The 24,315-nt window shown below is 39.1% G+C and overlaps 3 protein-coding genes across 8 annotated transcripts in view; 1 reads left to right on the forward strand and 2 right to left on the reverse strand.

Moving 5' to 3' along the window:
• Tsen34 (tRNA splicing endonuclease subunit 34) lies at positions 1-1,648 on the reverse strand. Its single transcript, XM_076383279.1, has 6 exons — positions 1,505-1,648; positions 1,228-1,425; positions 881-1,152; positions 582-792; positions 287-448; positions 1-206 (listed from the first exon to the last, which is right to left on the reverse strand). The coding sequence occupies exons 2-6, from the start codon at positions 1,277-1,279 to the stop codon at positions 1-3; spliced, it is 903 nt and encodes a 300-aa protein (XP_076239394.1). The 5' UTR covers positions 1,280-1,425; positions 1,505-1,648.
• Positions 1,649-1,667: 19 nt separating this feature from the next.
• Positions 1,668-4,020, forward strand: Mtl (Rac family small GTPase Mtl). 2 transcript variants are annotated; one of them, XM_076383281.1, is made up of 4 exons: positions 1,668-1,825; positions 2,351-2,476; positions 2,959-3,295; positions 3,381-4,020. In XM_076383281.1, exons 2-4 carry the CDS (start codon positions 2,361-2,363, stop codon positions 3,513-3,515), a joined length of 588 nt encoding a protein of 195 aa, XP_076239396.1. In that variant the 5' UTR covers positions 1,668-1,825; positions 2,351-2,360; the 3' UTR covers positions 3,516-4,020. The 2 variants fall into 2 exon arrangements, with proteins under 2 accessions (XP_076239396.1, XP_076239395.1); XM_076383280.1 differs by having other exon boundaries at positions 2,315-2,476; positions 3,381-4,018.
• Positions 4,021-12,654: 8,634 nt separating this feature from the next.
• The window catches only part of Sesn (Sestrin), a 117,202-nt gene continuing 105,541 nt past the window's right edge, over positions 12,655-24,315 (reverse strand). For all 5 annotated transcript variants that reach the window (XM_076383273.1, XM_076383274.1, XM_076383278.1 and 2 more), the window contains 6 exons: positions 18,527-18,697; positions 15,212-15,394; positions 14,765-15,005; positions 14,373-14,638; positions 13,232-13,606; positions 12,655-12,882 (listed from right to left, as the gene is read on the reverse strand). In XM_076383273.1, coding sequence (XP_076239388.1) covers positions 12,796-12,882; positions 13,232-13,606; positions 14,373-14,638; positions 14,765-15,005; positions 15,212-15,394; positions 18,527-18,697 — 1,323 coding nt within the window. In that variant the 3' untranslated portion in view covers positions 12,655-12,795. The remainder of the gene's footprint in view (positions 12,883-13,231; positions 13,607-14,372; positions 14,639-14,764; positions 15,006-15,211; positions 15,395-18,526; positions 18,698-24,315) is intronic.

The following is a 24,315-nucleotide window of genomic DNA, read 5'->3' on the forward strand; positions in this document are numbered from 1 at the left end:
CTATGTATTTTCTAATATATTACTTTCTGCCCACTGAAATGATTGATATGTAATGCTATTTTGATCGTCTGAAAAGAAAGCATATACTCGAGTTTTTCTAACATGACACGCGATGCGACATTGCCCTGAGAGTTTAGTTATTGGAATCTCTTCATTCCTATCCATGCATTGAATTATAAATTGAGAATGGAACATGATGGGATCACCTGCAAAAAGTACAAGAAAAACTATGTATTCTAATTTTCAAAAGACAGTTAATAAATATAACATACTGTATGTTTCATACCTGGGTATACTAAGAAGTCTCCACCAAATTTTTCTCCACTTGTTATATAATATCCTCTTTCCCATAAGTCTTTATATGTTTTATACCTCAGTTCCTCTTCATAATTAGAGGGATATTTCCATTCTGTTACCTCAACATCATTTTCACTTGACCATGGATACACTGAAAATACCTTAACATCAATTGTTTTATCCTACATGTGTAAATATTGCTAAGAAATATATACTTCATACAGAGCTACATTCTTCTGTCTCATATATTATTACCAATATGAAAATTAATTGCTCCTTCTTACCAGTATGAGTTTGAACCAATGCTTCAGTCTTCTCCAGTTTAGGTAGTTTTGCCATTTCCTCCTCTAATAATTCTTGTCTATTTATCTCAATGTTGTCAAGAGCCTCTTGTACTTTACTGTCTAATGGTTTCCTTGCTTTCTTCTTCCTTGTTTCTATTCCAAGTATTTTACACTTTTTTCCTTCTATAATTTTATCCATCATTCCAATTACCTAAGATCACAAAGTATATTATTAAAATTAGAATACTTATTTAAGTACAAGAATACAACTCATTTATAAAAAGGATAACTCTCAGTACCTGTTTCTTTCTTTCTTGTTTCAAACATTCTTCCTGTTCTATATACAGTTTATTTCTATATTCTTCAAAAGTTTGTTTCAATGAATCAGATGGTGGTTTCTGAAGACATGGGTACTGAATAAGTCGAGCAAACTTTTTCTCAAGCAAAAAAGAGACTTCTTCTGGTTGCAGAAGCAATGGTAAACCTGATAGTACATCTTGCCTGGGTTTTTTTGGAAGACAACCTATTAGCTCTCCAATTATTCTATAATCTCTGCGAAGTTTTAGCCAATCTAAAATGTACAATACAAACAATTATTACTAAATATTCAGATTATAGTAGACAAAAATAATTAACGTTTTATCACCTTCTGCGCTCCATACAAAAACATTATGCCTCGACAAAACTAAATCTATCATTTCGAAACTGGATTTCAATTTAAATTCATCTACTTTCTCGCTATAATCTCACGTCCTGGAACCAGTAACGAGTTAAGAGTGTAGAAATCACGATCCAATTCTAGTTCATACTCTGTTTATCCTTTCCCTCATCACAGACAGGAAGGCTGTAAAATAAGAAATAAATGAATTGAAAGAGATTGTAAAAAACCATCGAGCTTATATCGAGAGACTGCATTATTATACCATGAACTATTAACAGAAGCTTCTCATAGATAGTGTGACGTCACGCTTAAATGCTCGAAACACAGACTGGCAAAAATATTCACTTCGACAGATGTCGCCATTCATCATTTCTGAATAATAATTGTTTCGGGTAGAGGGGGAAGGAAGAGGGTTGTCGAACATCTGTCACCAAGCGAAAGCTACGTCCGTTTTAGTCCCAAAAACTGCAATACCGTCATGGCATCTGGATTTAGAATTTTTTGAAGAAATTTCCTTAGACACGGGTCAAAACTCGCATCGGGGTAGTGGTCTTCTTTCTGTTCGAGCGCTCGTTCATATTTGGTGAGTGACCGAACGTACCGCCTATCCTTGTTTACCGATCGCATGTCGAAAAAAAATGAGCCGAAATTGAAGGGCAAGCCCTTCAATTAAAGACTTGCATACCTTTGTGGCTAACCTGCGCCCCAAAACGTGTGTTATTTTATTAGGCACCATTTGACAGATTTGCTGGATTTAACGACACCTCTTGCGATAATATAAAGCACAGTTTGGTCATAATAATTGATACGAGAAATATTTTTAACCACACGCACATTAGCGTTTTTAAAGAATCGACCAAAATCAGAAGTTTGTATCATTGTCTTACTATTTTCTATTATTTCTTCTGTGATCATTTTCTCGTGGGATTATTTTTTGCTTCATTGTTTTAGCAACAAAAGGTTTAAATATACTATATTATTCATGTTTTTTTATGATGCAAAGCAAGGTTTTACTAATTTTCTTCTTTAGTTGTTATACAAGTGTACAGTAATAATTTGTTAAACTCCTTAGGACCTTCATAAGGACATAATTTCTTTATTGCTCCAGTCTTGGAAACATGAGCTCAGGTAGACCGATCAAATGTGTGGTAGTAGGAGATGGAACAGTAGGAAAAACTTGTATGTTAATATCATATACAACAGACAGCTTTCCAGGAGAATATGTTCCCACAGTGTAAGTATTAAATTATAAGCTAGATTATCGTATAGTTCTTTGTTATAATGTACTACACATTGAGTGTGAGCTTTAATTTAAATTTGCTTGGAGGAAAATGCCTTAGTTTTCCATATATTTATAGTGGGAGTGCTATAGTAATGATTCTTTATTATTCATTTCTTTCTTGGAGTAGTGAAATGGGATGGCTAATAATAGTAAAGCAGTATTGGACACCCTTCCACTACTTACAGGAAGTAATCCATTCTGCATTATTTCTAGAGTCTTTTAAGATTTTACTCAGACATGTAGGAGCTAAAATAAGATATACATTATTATATTTTTACATTGTGTTTGAGAAAAATGTGAAAAATTATATGATTATTATATTACTTATATTAATAAGCAAAAGTGGCAAAACCATTGTTATGGAATTCTACTACTCTATATTATTATGATCACAAAGCTTAAATATTTCAGTAAAACTTTCTTTTTTTATACAGATTTGATAATTACTCAGCACCTATGGTTGTGGATGGAATACCTGTTAGTCTAGGACTTTGGGATACAGCAGGTCAAGAAGATTATGACAGGCTTCGTCCACTTTCATATCCTCAGACCGATGTCTTTCTCATTTGTTTCTCAGTAACAAGTCCTTCATCTTTCGAAAATGTCACCAGCAAATGGTATCCAGAGATAAAACATCACTGCCCAGATGCACCAATGATACTGGTTGGAACTAAAATAGACTTACGAGATGATCGTGAGACACTGACTGCCTTAGCAGAACAAGGTCTCAGTGCTATAAAACGTGAACAAGGCCAAAAGTTGGCAAATAAGGTCAGCAAAATATAAATAAGATTTTGCATTACATTTATAATTTAATAATACTTTAATTGATGCTAATCTCAAATATAATCCATAGATTCGCGCAGTGAAATATATGGAATGTTCTGCGCTCACGCAACGTGGTCTGAAACAAGTGTTTGATGAAGCAGTTCGTGCTGTCTTAAGACCTGAACCCCAAAAACGCAGACAGAGAAGGTGCATTATGTTATAAACGATAAATAAGCAGGAATGAATCAACCATAGGTAAAGCCATATATACACTGACAGACTGAACTTAATTTTGTCATACACAAAAGGGGGAAAATATGAATGTTTTGCAAAGATGACAGTAGACATCTTAATGAATTTATCTGGCAGCTATAATTTATTACATCGCGAAGTACAATTTACAGCTCCCATCTTTTAATAGAAGCTGTAAAAGAAACATAAGACTAACAAAGTTAAACAACGAGAAAGTATATCTTTTACCATTTTTAAGCATTTTACTTGTAAGACAGGAACAAATGATATGAATTTATATGTATCCTGTTCGTAATATCACTAACATAATTTTATATATTAATGTACTAGTCAGAACGTTCAGCAAATGTATTTTGCGAAGTTGGGAACGTATGTATTTGTCATTTTATGCATTTAAACATTTTTTTATAATGCTTCAATTGATATTAACGCAAAACTCGTGACGATTATAACGATTAGAAATATTTAATCGTGATTTTTTATTACAAGAGCTGCCAGACATCTAAATTTTTATACCTATATTAATAAAAACATTCATTTTAGTACACACATATAATAGATATAACAATCAATATACTAACAATTTTTATAAAATGTAAAATAGCATTATAGAATTATTTAAACATACAGTGCCATAGCAACGAAGAAATCAAATCAATAATGTGAACATTTTGTATGTCAGTTCTAGACAATATATGTATGTATCTTATTAGAATTTCTTACTAGAATACTTAGAAGCAGACGTAAAGGAATTGAAAAATCTCTCGCGACAAGAAATATTTTATATTTACCTCAAAGTTTTCTATAAATATTGTAGTTGTAATATTTCTTCGTTTATGCATAAAATACTGCCAGGAAATATTTATATACTTTTTATGAAAAAAACGTCAAAGTTTCGTGTAACACACTTTATTGTCTAGAATTCGAACATTTTCTTATATTTCTATAATACAAATACGCTCTTGTGTATTATGTGTTAATATTTTATTTCGATTACATGCTGAATAACGTTTCTTATAAAAAGAAACATTAAAATATTCATATCTCCTGCTGTATTTCTGTTGCATGTGGCAGATAAAATTTTACAGATTGTTGCACTGGTACAATCTGATTAACAATTAAAGGTTCTAAATTATTTTTCATAGAAACTAAAACTACATTGCAAAAATTATAATCAAAAAATATATATATATTAAAGAATCATATAAGGAAATGTACTACCAGTGACAAACATATGGTGCAAAATATGCCTATAAAATGAAGAAACATAGCACAATTTATTTTAAAAAAAATACCATGACACTTTTAATCTCCCATTATTTTTTTATCGAATTAATTTATACAAACTTTTGCAGTTAGAAAGAACGCGAAATATTTTAAAATAATGGGCACATTGTACAGAACAAATGACTCTTCTTTTATGTAACAAATTACTTGCATTTATAATCAAATTTAATTTATTACTGTGAATTTTTCATTATTACTACTACACTGTAATATACTTCGTTTACATTAATCTACAATATTAAAACATTATACTCATAGAACACATACATGCTCTCTATGAAAGGACTCAATGAAAAAACAGTGTGATGATGATTAACAAATATTCCTCCACTCGTAAACACGCTATTTTTTTATATTTGAAGAAAGCTTAGAACATAGACTTGTAGGACACACGCGTGCCATATGGTTTCAAATTGATAAAACAAATACTAAATACCATACTTTTTTTGTATTCATACTCAATGTGAATTTCGAAACGAATTAAAGATACGTTATCGTATTCAGAAATGAAAAATTCTTATTGTAAGTGAGAGTGAATTAAGAATGAGGCATATTAATGGTTGCTGAGTGTACATACTGTAGCATATTAATAACATGCTCTAAATTTCAATCAAGCAACTTTGAAGGTGGAATAAGAAATAGTTTCTTCTTTAACATATTTCAGTATGTACACACGTCATATGATTGAAGTATAGAGTGTGTCACGGTATATTTTACCATTTATTGTATTTGCTGCAATCTCGAACAGAAAATTTATTTCTAGTGTATTTGCTGCAAGATGTTTTATAAATTAAATTTTTAGTTAAGGACATACAATATATTTTGTAGTTCCTGTGTAAGAAAACATTTTCTTTGACACTTCAAAGAGCACAATTCAAGATATTAATGACGCTACTGTGTAACAAGTTTAAGTCTAGAAATTTTTTATGTTACGTAATGACGAAAATATGGCACGTTTATTATGTAAAATGAACAAGGACCGATAGTGTGTTATATAATAATTGTATGGAAAGTTTGCATTTATTGTAAGTAGTGCATTTATTTTACAATTAATAGTGTGCATACTTATTGTACTCCTTTTTTATTTGTTACACTTATACTAAAGTGTGAGGACAACTAGTAGTAAATTTCTAGATTTTTTAAATACCGATTTAAAGTCTGATTAAATTTTATAACAGTTTATTAAATGTAAATTGAGTGAAAGTAAGGAGCAAGACAAAGCACAATCTTTTAAATGCTATTTAATTCTTAAGATTAATATCAATATCTTTTTTGCAGTATTACAATGTAAATAAAAACTTTATTCTATTATTCCAAAATTTACTACTTATGCCTGAAGTTCTTTTTTATGTATACCACACAGTTTGTTGTAGTAACTAATGATTAATGAACTAATAGGTGTTATTAAAAATAGAAACAGTTAATGTTGAAATATTTGAGTTTGTTACACGTGTGAGTGATATTTTTTTTAGAGAAGATAGGATAAAATTGATTAAGTATTTACATTAGCAATGAAATTTTGAATTTATATGTATTAGTAAGATGAATTACACTACTTACAACTTGTGCATTTAATAATAATATTTGTGTCTCTGTTTTTAACAGCAAAGATGCTATAAACCAAAGTCCAATATTATTTTTAATGTAACGTTTATGATCTTTATTGCGTATTACTGCATATAAGTATACAAAAGATGGATGCATGAAGTGTAAAGATATTCTAGTCATCAAGAATCTGAGTTTGTTTATATATGAAATGTTTTATCGAAATTTATATTGTCATCATGTCTAATCAATAAATGAACATTTTTATTAAGAAAACAATCAAACCAAAATGATAAAATGAAAGGAATGAAAGTATCAATTCAATTAAAGATATCGTCAATTTAGGTAGAAAAATAATAAACCGAACAAAGAGGATAAGATTGCATTAGAATACAAATGTATGTATATGCACTAAGAGACAAATTTAATAATCGCCACTAATGTACGGAAATAACATTTATCTATTTTCTTAAAATTTCTGTAAAATCACTAATTTCTGTATTAATAAAGCAGCACAAGGAAGCATTATGGCGATATAAATTATGTGTTTCCTCTTCCATGTTTGCAATACTATACAAAATTTTAAAAAGCGAATTTTATCGAATAATATAATGGTACAAAATATTTTATAACACGATTGCATGAAAAAGTTAAACGAATAGAAGTATACATTATAAATCTTGCAAAAATAAATAAAAAAGCGTTTGAGAACAACCAATTTTTTCAACTTTCTTTTGTATTTTCATAAATGCAATCTTTTGCTGCCGAAATAATGATAGATATAATAAACTAATGTCAGACGAAAATCTTCAATTTCATTTCAGCTATTCCAATTTTCTAATGACAAAGTTCAGATAACAGTGTTAAACATTAATCAAAATGTAATTATATGAAGTCATGTTGAAGATATCATAGAAGCATTTATTTTTTATTTCTGTATTCTGAAAAGAACTCAAAATAAAACATATGCTAAGAAACGCTCAAAGTTTCAGTGAAAATTTTTATCCTACAATTACATAGAAAATCCTTAGCAAAAACGAAGGACAGAAACGTTTTTCCAAAGGCCTCCTTTTTCTTTTTTTTATATAACATCATTTATTAAGGGATAAAATAAATGACAAATAACATATCACTTATATGAAACTATAACATTTCTTAGAGTGTTCATCATTCGTTATGATATAAAAGAAATCACATCACATACGACCCTCCACGTAACGCTGACGATCGATACCAGCTCGAATCAATGCACTCCGACCGCTTCTCAATCGTTCCTTCCAAACATCTCCAAACTTTAAAACACCAGATGCATCGATCTTCACGAGAATTTCTAAAAAAAGGAAAAAAAAGGAAAATGATCCAAAGACACAATATTGGAGGGAGACCCAGGAAATTACATAGTCCTCGACATGTCGAGGGCGACTCCCAACAGTCCATGATAAGATTAGGCGTCGACCGCGTCGCTTAATCGAATCAACATGACCGTGATGTTCTTAATAGAATCGCTACTGAGAAATTACCTGGGTTGGAGGGCAGAAAATTAAGGTATCTTTTGGTTGAAGGAATAAGCAATTAAAACGTGAAAGGAAGAGGCAACGATCAAGCGTATTCGAGCTGGTACACGACCAGTGCCTACATCTGACACGACAATAATAATTATAATATAACCGACTGAATCCATGTTGGAGGGGCCTAGTCAAATCACTTTTAATTATCACACGATCGTACTCGACGCGGTGGCATGTAAATATGTTGTTCTGATTTATATACTTTGTTTTCTCTCCCATCATCCCCTTTCTTTTAATCATGGCTCGCGTGTAACATTCTTTTGTGACTCTCGGAGGTGGCTCGAGCTCTCCATTGCAAAACAATCGTTCCCAAAGCTCATCAATCGTATTTCTCTGCCTTCGACATCTTAGGGAAACGATGTAAAAAGAAGAAGAAGAAGAAACCATACTGTGGGTGTATGTTATGTATGCATATGTATGGATACGTAGAACAAACGCTTTCTTCAAGATTCCTGATCGATTTTATAGAGTCTTGGCCTCGTCCACCTCCAGGGTTTCTCACTTCTACGCTTCTACTGAGGCATCAGACTTTGAGACAAAGCTCTCGCGCTGGAGCTTCCCTTAATAAACTAGAAGAGAAGGAATTCTCTTTGATCTAAGCTTCGTTATTTTTTTTTTTTTTTAACGAGGAAAATCCAAAGCTTTTCTAACGCTTTTTTTCACACATTCTAGGCGCGAGAACAATGTCTCGAAGACAAGAAACAGTTAATAAAGATCGTCCTCTTAACGATTGCTCCTCTCTCTCGCTCTCTCTCCTTGCAATCGAACAGACGGCGATTCTCTTGCTCTCCACTCTAAAAAGCATCCTTCCCTCCCTTCTCCTGACTACTAGAACGCTTATTACTTATGAGATCAGTCCGGGCACCAACTTGTGCCGCGAACACCGCGATTTCCACGCGAAATTGTTCTCGAGACGCTCTTCTGTGGGCTCTGATCGCTCGCTCTCCCGCGATCCTACTTGCGAGTCGTTAGAACAGAGAAGAGAAGAAGAGAAGAGAGAGAAGAGAGAGGGAAAGGGGTGCAGAGAAGGGAGGAGGAGTTGATCCGTCATCTGGATCACAAATTAGATACAGAAACTTGTATCTCGAACAGGGGACAGTTCCACGAGCACTGGTATATAAAAATCTGAAGTTGAAAGGGGAGTCTCTTTGGTCGAAAGTTGCTGTTTCTAACCGTTTACACGCCATTCGCATTTAAATATTAAATAATTTAAATATTCCTACAGCACGGGGCTAACGAAATCTCCTTAATACGCTAATCATATTACACGGCTACACGACTCTAATTTCCACGCGAACTTCCCTCCGAATTGCAGCTCCCTTGAGGAAAAATCTTTTAAGACAAACCACCCTGGAGAATATTGAAGCTCCTGAAAGACAGGCCAGTGTAAACGGTTAGGCTTCTTGTTGCCCAGACTCTGTGATCGGAAGTGGAGGAACGAGATGAAGACCACGAGAGAGAGAGAAAGAATGCGTGTACATGTGTCTGTGTTGCGAATAGCGCAGCAGAGGAAAGGTGAAAGAAGTCGAAGAATGGAATACTGACGTCGCTCGCGCGTTCGAATTGATCTGATTCGCGAGGAGAAGAAGAAAGAAACAGGCGGGCAGGATTGCGCGAGAGCGAGACTCGCCCTCTCCATAAATCCTCTTCAAAGTGATATGTGGTGACATCGTTTGAGAGGCAAACGCGTCGCTTGGTCGAAAAATCTCTCGGTGTATCGTGTGTGTATGTATGGTACGTATGCATGTGTGTGTGTGTGTGTTTTTGTATGTGTATCATGATGTGTTCATTTGTTGGTTCTCTACACGCTTAAATTCGCCGACGCACGCCCTTGTCCCTCTCGATCGCGACGCAGCCGATTTAAAATGATTTAAAAACGCGAGCACACCTCGTCGATGGAAGGCTGTCTCGCGATCGGAGGCGGAAGGCGACTGAGTTCTCAAAACACAGCTCCGAATCATATACACGAATATACAATAATTCCAGAGCGCGCACATACACAGTTACATAATAAAGAGACACTGTAATTACAAACGCTACACGTATATCTCCAACATCGTTCATTTTTTTTTCTTCCCATGTCTGTTTGCCTCGCTACGATTCCTTCTCCGGTTAGGTACGTGACGATTACCACGCGCTCCTCTCTACTTCGTCGCCGTGAACATAAATACGCGTTGCATGTACTGCTGTACATACGCACAGTATTATATAACATATCATCAGCCCTTTTTCTCGTTTCCCATCCGTTCCTTCTTTTGTCTCGACATAATGCGTATTATATGCGTTATACATCTATATTATTATTATTAATATTATTATTATATATAATATGCGATCACAGACACGTGTAATTCGCGTGTAATAGAGTTCTGCTTTCATATCTTTTTTTGTGCCACGTTCCTCGTGTAACCGTAACAACTTAATATTGGATTTGATTCTTTTAAACAGCCTCTCTGTCCTATACTCGCACAATGCGCCGCGAGCGTTCAACTGTCGCCAACCATTTGGTCGTCGGATAAAGGGGCGAGCATGGTTCCGTTCCCTCGTTGCCTAAGATCTAACACTTTGTAAAGGCATGAAAATTCGTTGATAAACTTCAGTTATCTGCTTCTGTTAGCTCTCTTCTCAATTCGTTCGCCCCTTCGCTTGGTCCTCGCCATTTACAAGTCCGCTCGCGAGGGCTGTACCTCAGTACCAAAAAGTTTGCGCAGTAATAATTAGTAGAATAGATACAGTGACGCCTCTAAGAGGATACAGCGCCATGCATAATTATTTAGACACTTTTACATTCTTGGAAATGCATGAAACACACTTAAGTAAAATTATCTAATATAGGTTCTGGCTACAGATCTTGTCTCAGACGAGTATACAAAGATTACAAATACCGATGAGAATAATATTCGATACCAATTAATATAAATAAACAAGTGTTTCATGCATTTCCAATAATGTAAGAGTGTTTAAGTTGTTATATACTCGCTTTTGCGACCCACTATCTTTATCTTGAGGCTCTATTTTCGCTGAAATACCTTGCTTCAGCTCACTGTATCTCTTCTACTAATTAGAAACGAAGACACCTTGTCCTCGCGATTAAAAGGAACGTCAGAATTTAGCGATGACAGTACAGCGACCGCGGCGGGTTCACATTTCTATCTGACTCGCTCGAAAATCGTCGCACATCGGGTTGGTCACAGTAAACGCCATGATCCATCGTAAATAAACACAGCCGACAGGCATTGCTTGTCTCTGGGCGCGCGCCGCTCGTCGGCGATCCTCGCCGCGCGCGCGTCGCAGATCGTCCTATGATCTAAGATTTCCATTTATCCCATTTTGTATTCTCAACACACGGATACGACGAAAAAACGAAGGTACACTTTGTCCTTTATATTATAGCTTTCTCGTTATACGATAGTCATTGAAATAAACGAGATTAAAACGTATGTGTAATATGTATATATGTACAGAGCGCGAATCGCGACCACAGCGCGAAAGACAAAATTTCCATTCTCTTCATCGTCGTCTCTTTCGTCTGTCGTTCATGTTTCGCCTCAATCTTCGACGTGACAGGAACGACGGAGGATGGACGACGCTTCTCGTCCCAACCCAGACGAACCAGTTAAATGCAATAACTTGCTCATCGTGGGCTCGTTCATCAATTGCTGGCGTACCCTTACAATTAATCGCAACCATCGACAAATGGCTTCAGTATAAAGTATTCCGCTGGTTGATACGTAAAAGTGACGCGCGATGCTCCACAGCTCAGCGCTCTCTCGTCCGACGCGATCGTTAAAAGGGGGAAAGGAAAGATAAAAGAAAAGAATATCGCGATCAGAGCGTATCACGGCCTGAAACGCGAACCCAAACGGAAGCATCGTCGAAAATAGTGGCTCGCTAAAAGCTTCAACTAGCGGAGGCTAGGCAAAAGGGGACAAGGGACAAAATTCCAACAGATCTGAAACGTTAACGAAACGCGCAAATAACAGTCTACTACGATCTCGCGAACATAGAAAAATACGAGTGTCTATTTACAAAACAAATGATAAATCTCTCTCTCTCTCTCCTTTCTTGCTTCTCATCTTTCTACCATGCTTGCGTCACTCTCTCTCCTCTCCTCTCCTCTTTTATATACGTCTGCATCCATCGATCCCTGCCAGGAGTTCGTAAAAAAACCGCGTTCCCTTCCAGGTCCACGGATCAGAAACGACAAATGATGATCTTGAAACCGTGGACTCCGGCTGGCGCGCGCAAGTCGCTTCAAAAATGACAAAATATCGAAAGCTTACAGGTTGATCCGATATCATACTTTCTCGTGTCCCAGCAACGTCGTGGCTTCGACCCGTCTCGAATATTCTCTTCCTCTCGACAGCTCCTCTCCTCGCTTCTCATTAACACTGACTCATCAAAGAGATCTCTGTGTCTCGTTTAAGATTACGAGCGACGAGCAAACGACGAACACCTTGCGACGACGTCTCACAGAGGACACTCCAACTCTAGGGGCCTGTGGTTTTCTTTCTTCTTCGTTGACGATGAGCGTGATACGTGTGTCGTAACATGAACTTCTGCTTCTCTGTGGTACGTGTGTGTGTGTCACGCTGTGTATGCGTGCCACCTCGTGTTAGAATATATTATTTATATACTGCCTGTGTGTGGTTCTGTGTGTATGGAGACGTGTAGGTGTGAGAGAGAATCGGTGTCGCGTTCGCTCGCGTTCCTTTCGTGCCGTGTGCAGAGTCCGCGAGGCGACGCCTCGCGAATCCCTGGCGCGAGTTACACGATTTAGAAAAAAAAGACCGACGACAAACTGACTGACAGACAGCAAGTAGTAGACGAAGGGAGCGGCGTGCCGCTGGTTTAGGTCATGTACCGCATCACCGCGCGCAGAGCGTACAGCAGCTCCGCTTGCATTCGCGCCTCCAGGATCATCAGGTTCACATGGACCTAGAAAGAGAATATATAGTTAGTGAACTGACTAGAACATTCAAGTTCGAAGGAAAGACAATCAAGAATCTACAGGAAGGCTAAGCTACGCAAGATACTTTAAGTTTTAAAATATTAGCTTCAATAAAATTCATGGTTCATACATGGAACCATGGAAGATTCGGCAGATTCAGCTTCAGAAAGAAATATAGTGCAACTTAGCTAAACTTAACATAGCGTAGTTTAGCTCAGCTTCTGAATGTATCCCATCTTTAAATATAATTGAAGAGAAAAAAGAAAAGATCCAAGTTTGCTAGCTTTAGCCCCTGGTCAATCGAGTATACTGGTCGCTTGTTTTAAAAGTACCAACCTTTTCACTATGTTTGAACTCCCTCATGACTCTATCATAATCCCTCTTGGTGACCCGTTCGGGATAGCAGACGGCGCTCTTGATGAACGTCTTCAGGCTTCGTTCGAGGAGCTGGTTGACCTCGTTGTAGTCGTAGTCGTCGTGCCTGATGCCAAACATGCATTGGATATAGTTCCATATGGCCCGCCTGAACCGCGAGGTGTCCACCTTGCTGTGCGTGCCCATCGTGTAATATGTCAGATTGTAGGCTGTCTTGAACTTGTCGTCGAGAAGATTGCCGACGTCGTTGTAGAGGCGATTGACGAGCGAGTAGCCGTGGTCGTCCCAGGAGTAATCTTGCACGCGGAACGTCGGTATGTCGTTTAGCTGACCGCGCTGGAAAAATGAACAGGCCACTGATAAGAAAAAGCGTCTTGGTTGTTTTCTCGTTTTAGATGCCGTTTAATCGGTCGTGACCGTTTAAGGTTGAGCGCGCTCGGTTCGACGACAATAGATATACGCGTGTCGTCGCGTCGTAAATATTCATGGTATCGCCGCGGCGGAGGCGCCGATGGAATCGGCCGACTTAAATATTCATCGGCGAGCTTCGCCTTGAAGCACTTTCGAATCTCGCTCGTAAAAACAGCGGGACTGCTGAACATGTTAGGGGCGACAGAGCTTACTTCGAAACGGTGCTTTCATCGAGTCGATTCCAATCGCAAATGTGACGAGATCAGTTTGCGATATCGCGAAGGTGACTGCATGTTTGATGGTTCTTTCTTCGCAACAGGAGGGAAAATTGAAGATTTGAAGGAAAGAAATTTTGAAGGCTGATTCTATGTGCTGGTTTGAGGCAAAAATAAATGGTACTGAAGTTGTATTTGAGAAGCTGTTTCCTAGTTATTAACAACTCCAGTGAGCGTGGAATGTGTCTGACTTGTCTTATTCTACTGACCGCTGCGGCTGACCTGCTCGATGCACGCAGGCAGTAGAATAAGACAAGTCAGACAGGCATCACTTTTTAAAATACTTGGTAACTTTGAAATGAAGTCTCAAATCTAAATTTGTCACTCTTGATTTTTGTTTTATTTTGACACATATAATCACCTTCAGAGAAAAAAATATTGTAAAAAGACCCAAAATATTTGAGAAAAATAGTTACCTTAGCGAAGTCCTGATAGATAAAGGTGGGATCCTCGATGAAGTGGCCGATGTCGGAATCGAGAACAGAACTACTCCTCTGAGGTGCAGCTGCAAGCTCTGCTGACTGCGTTTCCACAGTCTCGAATCTCTTAGACAGCTCCTCTTGGGTGATTTGGTAGGACTCGGATTTTTCTGACAGACGTTTCATCCGCTCCATCAGCGCCTCGACACCGACCTCCTGCTCGCCGACTATGCTGGGCGAGGATGGGGGCGATGGCATATTTTCTGCACAGATAGCAATGATACCTTATGTCACTCATATTTTTCACGAGACTAAACGTGAAATATTATCTGTATCCTTCATGACAATGAATCCTGAGGAAACTGTTTAAACTAAATTTCTAAACTCACCAGTCTTGCCATCGCCATTGGGAATCTTCTTGGGACTACTGGAAAGCTTGTCTTTGGCAGTCGGTACGTTATTGCTATTGTCCTGGACGTTCTCTTTATAATGGTGGCCAGCGACGTTATCCAACTCCTCGTTGATCCCGCAGGAGAAGACGAAAGACGAAAGGGAGTGGAAGTGGGCCAGAAGAACTATCGCGTGAACGACCTCGGCTAAGGACCAACTGTCCGCGCCCTTAGTCAGCTTCTGTAATGCCGAAACGTTTGCTTTCAAGCCCCTGTGAGGCTCTAGATAAATAAAAAGACGCTAAGCTCAGTGGTTCTCAAACCTATTAAGTTGAAAGGACAATAAAACCCCGGGGAGGGGTTTGGGTCGTCGAGGACAGGTTTGAAAGCCACCAATCAAGTAGAAAGCCACACACGACTTTATGAGCGGATATAGATCCAACAAACCTCTATGTGCGTTTTGTTCAGCAGCCACGGCCTATGGGCTAGAATCTTGTTAATCTCATAGAGATCTTGCAGCTTCCCTGGGATCGATTTCAGGCCCCTGAGCCACGAGGGGTCGCCGCCCTGAAGGATGAACTCTCCCTTCTGCAGGTTGATGAGATAGCTGCACTGATGTCTACCTGCCGCCTGGAACAGCGCAACAATGAACGTTCACTTCGTTCCCTTTAAATAATATTACATTTCCTGTTGCGTTTGTTAGCTTGAGAACTCCTCCACATGATAAGAGCAAGGTTTCTCATTAAGGGAGTAGTACAACACTGTGCTCAAAACTTATACACAATAAATCATTCCTTGAGAATTTCTTACAGAGAGGAATTAAGGTAGGTGGACACAATTTCTCCAGTCTTCTAAAATTTATCGCCTCATAAAAAGCTTAAAGTAAAAATTAGAATTTCAAATATAGAATATCCTACGTAACATCAACCCTGGTCCCAGATCGCGATCAAATAAAGAAATAAAAATCACTTCGATGAAGTCTCAAGGCTACACTAAGCCACGATGTAACCGAAGAACGAGTCAGGAAAAGGATCGTCGCAGGCGGGAGGGAAGTGAAGATTAATCGCGGAGGAGAGGGCGTTGGAACTCGATCTTCCTAATGGTTTGTTTTGATCGTGCTGGAATTACGTCAGAAATTCAAATGCTGAGGGGGGCTATTACCCAGCACGCCAGGGACGAATAGGTGGGCGCGATCGGGGAAAGGGGAAAGGGATGACAAAGTGCGTAAACAAGACACGTGTTTACCATGCGGCCCGCGGAGATCGATCGACTCCAGAGTCGCGATAAGCGATAAGGGGGAAGTGTGCAAACACGCGGATCGCGGGAGCACGCGCCGCGACTAACTTCTCTGATCTAGAGAGCCGCCCGCCGATTGGAAAAACACGTCCCTGCGACGCCAATAAGAACGAGTAATGCTAGAAATAGTCGCCGTGAGAAATCGCTCATTCGTAACTGTGGACACGGCAGACCCCACTCGCGCGACGAGTTGAGATCTTGAAATGAAATTTTTCTGCTTGAAATGAAAAGCAGAAGTGACCGTGAAGCTTGACGTTGGGAGAAACATCTGCGGTCATTTTTTATACTATGATACAGGAGGATTTTGATTACATGGAATATCGAGGGATTTAGGCCTGAAGCGGTCGATTGATAGCTAATTTTAGTATCTATGGCAGAGACTGCAATATTAAATCTGTTTTTCTTTTAAATTTTTGAATATTTGAATATTTGAATATTTGAATATTTGAATCTTTGAATATTTGAATCTTTGAATATTTGAATCTTTGAATTACTCATTCGCGAGTATTCGCAAGATTCGCAGAGATTCTCGAACCCCGAAGACAAATCCTGAGGTGAAACGTGCCAGGTAGAACGTTTACCGGTAGGAAAGCTGTTTTTCAGATATCTTATCACTTTATCGCGCTCCTCGGTGTACCAACTAGTAATCAACCTTTCCCCTCCTTAACTTATTACTTTTGACGACCATGTCTCCCCCCTCTACCAACCCCTTTAGCTTAGTCTTTTATCATCTCTGATAAAGTGTTTTCGGTCGATCATAACGAATAACGATGTCTCGTCTATCGACTACCGGCATGCGAGCTGTTATCGCTCCCGCGGTGATATCGAACAGATTGGGTTAAATATGGAGATTAAGGAGCGATTTACCAGGATTTCGCGCTTCAAATTCCATGTCTGGAGCTACTTCGGTCGCTCCTACTTTGAGAAGAGTCACAAGGAGGATGATTAAACAAAATAATTACAAAAGAGAGAATTGATTATCAAAGTTTCGCCAGTCATTGGACTCTGTCATATTTCTGAATTATTCATCGGTTTCTGGAACCATCTATCATATCTCGTAAATTAGAATCGAGATGTTTCAATTATACGTGTTTACCAACGATAAGTACGGATGGGTATTAAATTCCCAGGCTCACGTACGATAATAGACCCGAGTCATGAACTCATGTATACGTAACAGCGGTCAATAAAATATCGAGAACTGAGTATCGGAAGTCAGCAGTACAGTGACTCGGAAGAACTACTTGAAAATATGGATTTGAAGCGTAATTGAGTAATGAATTTAGAAATTCATCACGCCAGGGCAACGAGAATAATTCTTATTCATAACTTCTACTCTCAATCCTCAGGATCCTCCATATCTCCCGAAACAGGAAGTCGTGACCTCGATGTAATATCCTGTTTACTATGCAAGCGGGCCAAAACTCGTTTCCTATATTTGGATTCCAGAATCAAAGTACTCCTCATTAAATTTTTTATTTACATTATCCACAAAAAATGATCTACGTCTATACCTACAGTGATTCCAAAATCACAAGACTTTTCCACCTATCAATTTACCCTTCTCTAAAGTCTAAACAGTATGACATAATAACACTTTGCCATTGGAGCTCCAGAAATTCTCCAATCTCCACAGATTCCCAAACTGGCAGGACTAAGCTCGTAGCAAGACAGCACCTCGACTCTTCTGTCCCTAATGAAAGATGGTCCATGGATGATCGAAGGCAGCTACTCTCACGATCTTTAATTATTAATTAAACAACGGGCAGCGGCGCTCGAGGAACGTCACACGATTACGAAACCCAGCTGCACTTACTCGGTTTCGTGATAATCTTTGGCCCAACGACCCGCTGGCAGCGGCCAACGAAGCGCGCAGCCTGTCGAGGGACGAGGAACTCGAGAAGAGACGGTGACGCGTTGCTTCGACAGAAAAGCGCTCCACGATAATCGCATTCCGGTTTATTACTCACGCTACGAGATTACGCTCGCCCGCGTCGTATCGCTTGAAGCCGCGAAAACAACGTTCCCAGCAAACATGCTCCCGTCCTCGGTGTTCCTTCAACGCCTTAGACTCCCTCTATCTGCACCGTATCGCGTACGACCAGCGACAGCGCAAAAATAATAATTATATACGCCGAGCTAAGGTGTTGACACGACGACGACTCGAGCAATGTTGAGAATTTATAGCACCTTGTCGATGATACAGTAAAACTTTGTGGAAGTGAAGGGATCTTGGGTTCTTCACATCTCTACTCTAGACCTTTAGGAATTTAGAGTTTCCCCTGTTTTACTGCTCGCTATAGACTCGCCAGAGAGTAATACGTCGAGAGAACAGTGTAGATTACAGATTACGGATCTAGACTCGCTTCTAAGTAGACATTCGTTTATGGTATGTCCTGTCGCTGTTTCACATAAAAAACAGGCGACTATTACGGTGAGTTAGATAAGAAAAAGAGAAGCACTCACCATAATGGCGATCAGATGCCTGTAATCGTATGGAAGCGGCCCGTCGCCCCTTAGGATGAAGTGTTGGGTGCGGAGGAAGTGTTCCAAGTAGGTGGGATGCGAGGCCATCACCCTGGAGACATGATCGAGCCTGTTGTTCTGGAGGAACGCATCCATCAACAGAATATGAGTCTGAAAAGAGAAAAATTGCTAGTTAGATGATGTGTCTAAGTGGGTAAATATTTTGGAAAATTGTGGAGGGAGAATATTCACTAATTTGTTTTCTGCTACGAAATATAGAGCGATAGATTTTTAATAAAAACTCAAAGGTTTTATTCGTCGGCTCTATGTTTCCTCTTTAAGTGTGTTTTTCCTGATTGTGGGGCAGTGTTTAATGCTTTGACTCATACATAAGTGGCTGTTATTTACACGGTCGTGAATAATATTAGTGTATACAATTACAAGTAATATTAATGAGAATTTCCAATGGAAATTAAAGGAAGAAAATCGCCGTAAGTTGGAGAAAAAATTCTTTAACGAATAATTTTATTTGTAATTGGAACTGTGTATGTAACTTGAATCATGATGTCAATGGAACTTTTGAAATTTGCAGTGACTGTCGAACAATTAGCAACCCCCAGAGGCATAATAAGTATCATTATATGTATTTTATTTTACTGATTTTCAGTCAAAGGATAAAATAATTAACTAAAAATAGAGTCGAGCGCAATTTAATTTAATTACAAATTACCTCTTGTAATCCCAAATTGTTACCTATTTTAAATGAAATTGCAACTGTTAAATGTAGTCGCAGAACCATTACTAGTCATTAATTACTCCAGTGATTAAGTAATTACAAGTACAAGCATTCGTGGTCTTCAAAAAACGTTACACACATTTTTTATTCCCTGAGCCCAGATGCGTTCATTTCTTTCACATAATTTTTCTACTCATAATTCCAATTTAAGAGTATAATAATTATCTCACAACGTGCCTACAATTAGTATGCACTTCCATTCCAATTATATTAATTAATAATAACAAAAAGTAATTCATGATAAACCAGCAATTACATTTCAACCTTCTCAACTGAAATCACACTGCAATTACAATTAAATCAATTGACAAAGATTACGAGCAACCCTGACTGAAAAGCGTTCAGAAACCTCCTCTGAGGAGATCAGCAAATTAAGTAGCCGTTGAACAGCGAGCGTACATTAAATCCCAACTCACGAACGCGACACGAGCGTCAGCAGTTCGAAGCGACGACACCAACGTAACAACCGGTAAACAGTGATCGCTTAATCGCATTAATGACACAATCGCGTTTGTCCCGCGACAAAAGGATCAAGGAACTGGGTCATCGCTGCGGGGACGATCCTCGAAATCGGCTGTTTTCCGAGGTTGATAACCAGCCCTCGTCAAACCATGGAACACTCGTTGCCTACCGTATACGATAGCTCGCGATGGAAAGAACCTCTGATAGCGATAGACACTGACGTCGTATCACAGTCGAAACGCAAACGCGCAACATCTAAACTTAGAAGCTCGCGTATCGTGTAGCCGTGGACGCCCTTTCGACGCTTGCTCTCTTTTCTTTCACGACACTGAGAGGGGGAGCACAGCTGGTGTTTACGGAGCTTTTTTTCTCCGTGATATTAACGAATGGTAATTGGACTCGTAAAAGGGGGAGAGTTTAGCGGGGGAGAGTATTTCTAGGCCCTGATCTGCGATAGATGGGGATAATGATACTACAGACAAATGAATTGCTGACGCTGAGAACGAATTCGATTGCTGTCATTTAATTTAATTTTAGAGGAAGGTTGATCAAAAATTAGAAAATTGAATAATTTGGAGAATTTAGAAAATTTAAATATTTGAAAATTTGAAAATTTGAATATTTGAGTATTTGAATATTTGAATATTTGAAAATTTGAATATTTGAATATTTGAAGTTATTTCATAGTGGATACCTTTTGATTCACCTCGAGTTTTCTAGAGTCAACTAATTAAGCTCTCACAATATCAATGAAATTTCTCCTATCCCAAATGACTTCTCGAATATCAAAGTCACTTCCTCTTCAAGAAACCATAATCCCTGGCAAGTTAGTTTTTCATTGCGTGCTATCGTCGCGATGGCGAGCACCGCAGCACGAGTACAATATTAATGCGAAACACAGTTACCGACCTTGCAGCGGGTCGACGACCTGCGAGTACGAATTAAACGAGAAAGGCATTTCACTGGGAAACACACGGCTGCTGGCAGCTTTCGCCACGCGAATATCAATTCACGTCGATCCATCAGTGAGTGGTGGATAGACTACTTGTCGTAAGCGTGGGTGGACCTGAGTCAAGAAGCGATCGAAAACTCCAAAGAGAGTGACCCCTCTGAAACCCTACTTACACCTCGATAGATGTTAATCTTGTCTGTAAGAAGATTTCTTCATAAAATTTCTCTTTACTTTTTAGAATTATATTATAATACTCTGCTACTAACTGTACATAGATCTCTCGAGAAGTTAGTTCGATTACGAAACACAGTTACTGTTCCACTCGCGCGGAACTCGCGTGGCTGACCAGAAGTGGACAGGTTCTACTGTGCGCATCAAAACGGCGGAGCAAACGTAGACTCTACTACTGTGCCTCGAGGGCCTCTTTGAAAAACGGGTTGCTGATCTTCACAAGGAAGTAGAGAACCATGAACACAATAATATTACAATGAGAGGGTACCAGAAGAGTCTACGAAACTTGAAAAGATTTCTCTAGGACCCTCTAAGCGTTTACACAATGTACCAAGGTGATAAGTATAGCTGATGCTTCTAGTCATCGACATTCCACTCTTTGAAGTATAAAATCACACGAAACTCTTATGGAACTTCGACTCCAGCTTTGAGAACAACTACCACTAATGCCTTCAAGTTCCATAATAAACAGAATTTTAAGTCAGACGCTGCCATAGTTCCACTGCTGAATCACAAGTATCGAAAGATCGATGAAACGATAACGAGTAGATAGCTGAATTTTAATAAGTAGATATGTATTTTAATCATAAAGGTAACAGTGATGCTGTGCCTTAGCTTTTATCACTTAGATGAACAAGTAGTGGGATCATCAATAACCGAACGCTAAGAATCGATGGCCTCTGGCAGCAGCGATCAGCTGCTCGCGCCTCAAGAATAGCCGTTCGCGTCATCAACCACAAAAGCATTACTCAATTAACCTGTACGCGGGATTTGGCAAGATCCCGGCCGCGGATCGTCCCAGTGAAGCCCTCGAAAACTGCGGCCAGCACGCGGGAGACCCTCCTTCCGAGAACTCTTTTTTTCTTTTGGCAGAAGCCCCTGGCAAAAAGCCCACGCGCTCTCCGAGACTTCGTGGCGAGCCTGGTCTCATGTCCCATCGTTCCCTCCAGCACCCTTTCCTCTCCCGATGCTTCTCCCTTCGAATCGCGCGGGATCCTGTATCCATAGAAGAATCCTCCCCTAGGGAGGCATCGTTTTCGAACGGCTACTCAAATAAACGAACTTCCCAAGAGATCTTCTTCCTCTTCTCGAACACGAAATAAAGTTTGCCAGAATTCTCTACTCCTCGTGGCTCGAGATTGAATTAGAAGGGATCGATGGATAGTAGGAAGCTTGGAGGACCGTAGAAAATAGGACAGAGTGATGTACTAACCCTTCTAAATAATTTTGAGAATTTAAGTAATTAAATTGCTTAATGCAGCTACAGTGCATTGGAATTTGTAAAGAAGGGTGATTTCACCCTCCAGTGCACGAATAAAAAATACTAATAATTACAGCTTGGAAAACGAAAGTTCAGTGAGGATCGACCGAGATGTCCCAATACCTTTGAGTAGGATTGTAGGTGTTGACAGTAGTCGCTTGCCAGATGAGATGCTAATAATGGGGCTAACAGGCTCCGAGGGAACAAGTTTCTAATTTTTCCTGCCGCGTTTGTGTACGCTCCCGTGAGAGTTTGTGAGTTCTATGTTCGTCTGGTGGAGCTTAAATAAAGAATCTCTGGCTGTTCGCAGTGTGTTCAGTCTCGGTTGTCTAATTTAAGCGATTCCCTCTTGTAAATCTCCTTTCTTGTAAATCTCGATTCTCGGTCGTATCAGCGAGCCTTTCGACTTCCACGTGCACGGTAGCTGAATGATTTCGAGGTGAAAAATGAGGAATCGTCTGAAGATGAAGGAGATATCTCGAAGCCAGCCTAATTGCACGTTGGAAACAGAGACTGCTCGTTTCAGCAGCGAATTCTCGAGAAATCCCAGACGTCATTAGGCTTCGGGAAGTCGCTGGTCGACTTTCTAAAATTTTCTGATAACGCCTCTATCGCTTAATGCCTTCTACTCGGGACGAAGCCGTTTCCGACCTCTTTTTCGAGATACCATAACTCGAAGGTAACTAACGGCAAGTGGGGGTTCTTATCGGAAACCTAAATGCAACCTCTCGTTAATGACTACTTATTGCCACACATCTATGCATCATTTGGTGGCCAAGGAAATCATTGTAGAGCTCGTGGAAATTGTCTCTCGTAACTATGGACATTAATGCTAATTGCCACTTATATTTGTGATAAAATGAAGGTGGGTTGTCACTACACTAGTTGATCTCCAACACATGTTCCTAAGTAGAGTCATCAATGATTAGTGAGTCTATACTGAAACACTATACCACTCGCTATCTAATACTATATCCCCTCGTTATACGTAAACTATAAATTAACTTTCAGAATAAATGGATGTTTTGACCAACACAGAGTCATTTTTACAAGACTATTTAACAAGTTCCAACAACACCCATCAATCAAGTCTCTTGAAACTACGATCACAGTCGCGTCGCACCTCAGGCTACAAATAAAATCGCAGAAACAACACGTAGAGACACGTTGCAATTTGCTGGTATATAAATTACGCACAAAGTAGCACTCCTATGTCGAAACAGATTATAAATATTTCTCTCGTATATGTAAGCTTCTAATTATAAATGCACTGTGCCCACCTCTTCGCGGGGGGAAATCGACGACAGGGACCGAACTGATCCCTCGAATGACGGTACACAACCGCCAAAAGAAACTCGTTCGCGTGCAGGACAAGCAAGATTAGACGACCAGAATAGCGCAGGGGCTTTGGCTGCGTGGGCGTTTGCATGAAAATTTAGTTTAGCACGCGCACGTGTTAACAATGTAATGCCAGGATTATGAACGACTCTTGCGACGTGGAGCCATCGCTCGATCTCTCAGACGCTGCATAAGGCGATGCTCGTCTCTTCTGTGACCAATTCGTGTCGACCTTTCAGAGAAAATGAACTTGGAGATTGAGATTTCAGAAAAATTTCGACTACAGAAACTCTTATCACTGTTAGCGTACTTAAGTAGATACTGAAATTCATGGACAGACACAGACACAAAATTTTGAAAATTGTATTGATAGCCTGAATATGATTACAAATTCTACTTTTCTTCTACTTTCAAAAATTTCCTATTTTCCTGGAGCACCCTTCACAGGGCTGCAAAATGAGCAATTAATTCTGTCAAGCTAAGGGTCCCAGAAAATTGAACTATAAACACATTTCACGTGCAGGAATAAATTTATGGCGAGGGAGATCTGTACACACAGTGAAGTAAAATAAATAATACAGTCTCCAATTACACGCAAACGGTCCCTAAATTCGATACTCAAGTTAAGAGCTCCCCTAGCAGAGACTAAAGCTAAAAATGCTCCACATTATTCTCGAGTAGGCACTTACACCGACGTTTATCGCGACATATGACCCAATATTTGCTCACGATTGCCCAGTCGTCACGTT

This window comes from Calliopsis andreniformis, chromosome 8 (genome assembly GCF_051401765.1).
Source record: "Calliopsis andreniformis isolate RMS-2024a chromosome 8, iyCalAndr_principal, whole genome shotgun sequence".
NCBI lineage: Eukaryota > Metazoa > Arthropoda > Insecta > Hymenoptera > Andrenidae > Calliopsis > Calliopsis andreniformis.

Bases quoted from the DNA above. Each gene is read 5' to 3' on its own strand.
- Mtl (XM_076383281.1), top strand. From the start codon at position 2,361: ATGAGCTCAGGTAGACCGATCAAATGTGTGGTAGTAGGAGATGGAACA. The intron at 2,477-2,958 runs GTAAGTATTAAA...TTTTTTATACAG, and splicing joins GGAGAATATGTTCCCACAGT to ATTTGATAATTACTCAGCAC. The intron at 3,296-3,380 runs GTCAGCAAAATA...TATAATCCATAG, and splicing joins GCCAAAAGTTGGCAAATAAG to ATTCGCGCAGTGAAATATAT.
- Tsen34 (XM_076383279.1), bottom strand. From the start codon at position 1,279: ATGATAGATTTAGTTTTGTCGAGGCATAATGTTTTTGTATGGAGCGCA. The intron at 793-880 runs GTACTGAGAGTT...TTGTGATCTTAG, and splicing joins AACAAGAAAGAAAGAAACAG to GTAATTGGAATGATGGATAA. The intron at 207-286 runs GTATGAAACATA...TACTTTTTGCAG, and splicing joins AGACTTCTTAGTATACCCAG to GTGATCCCATCATGTTCCAT.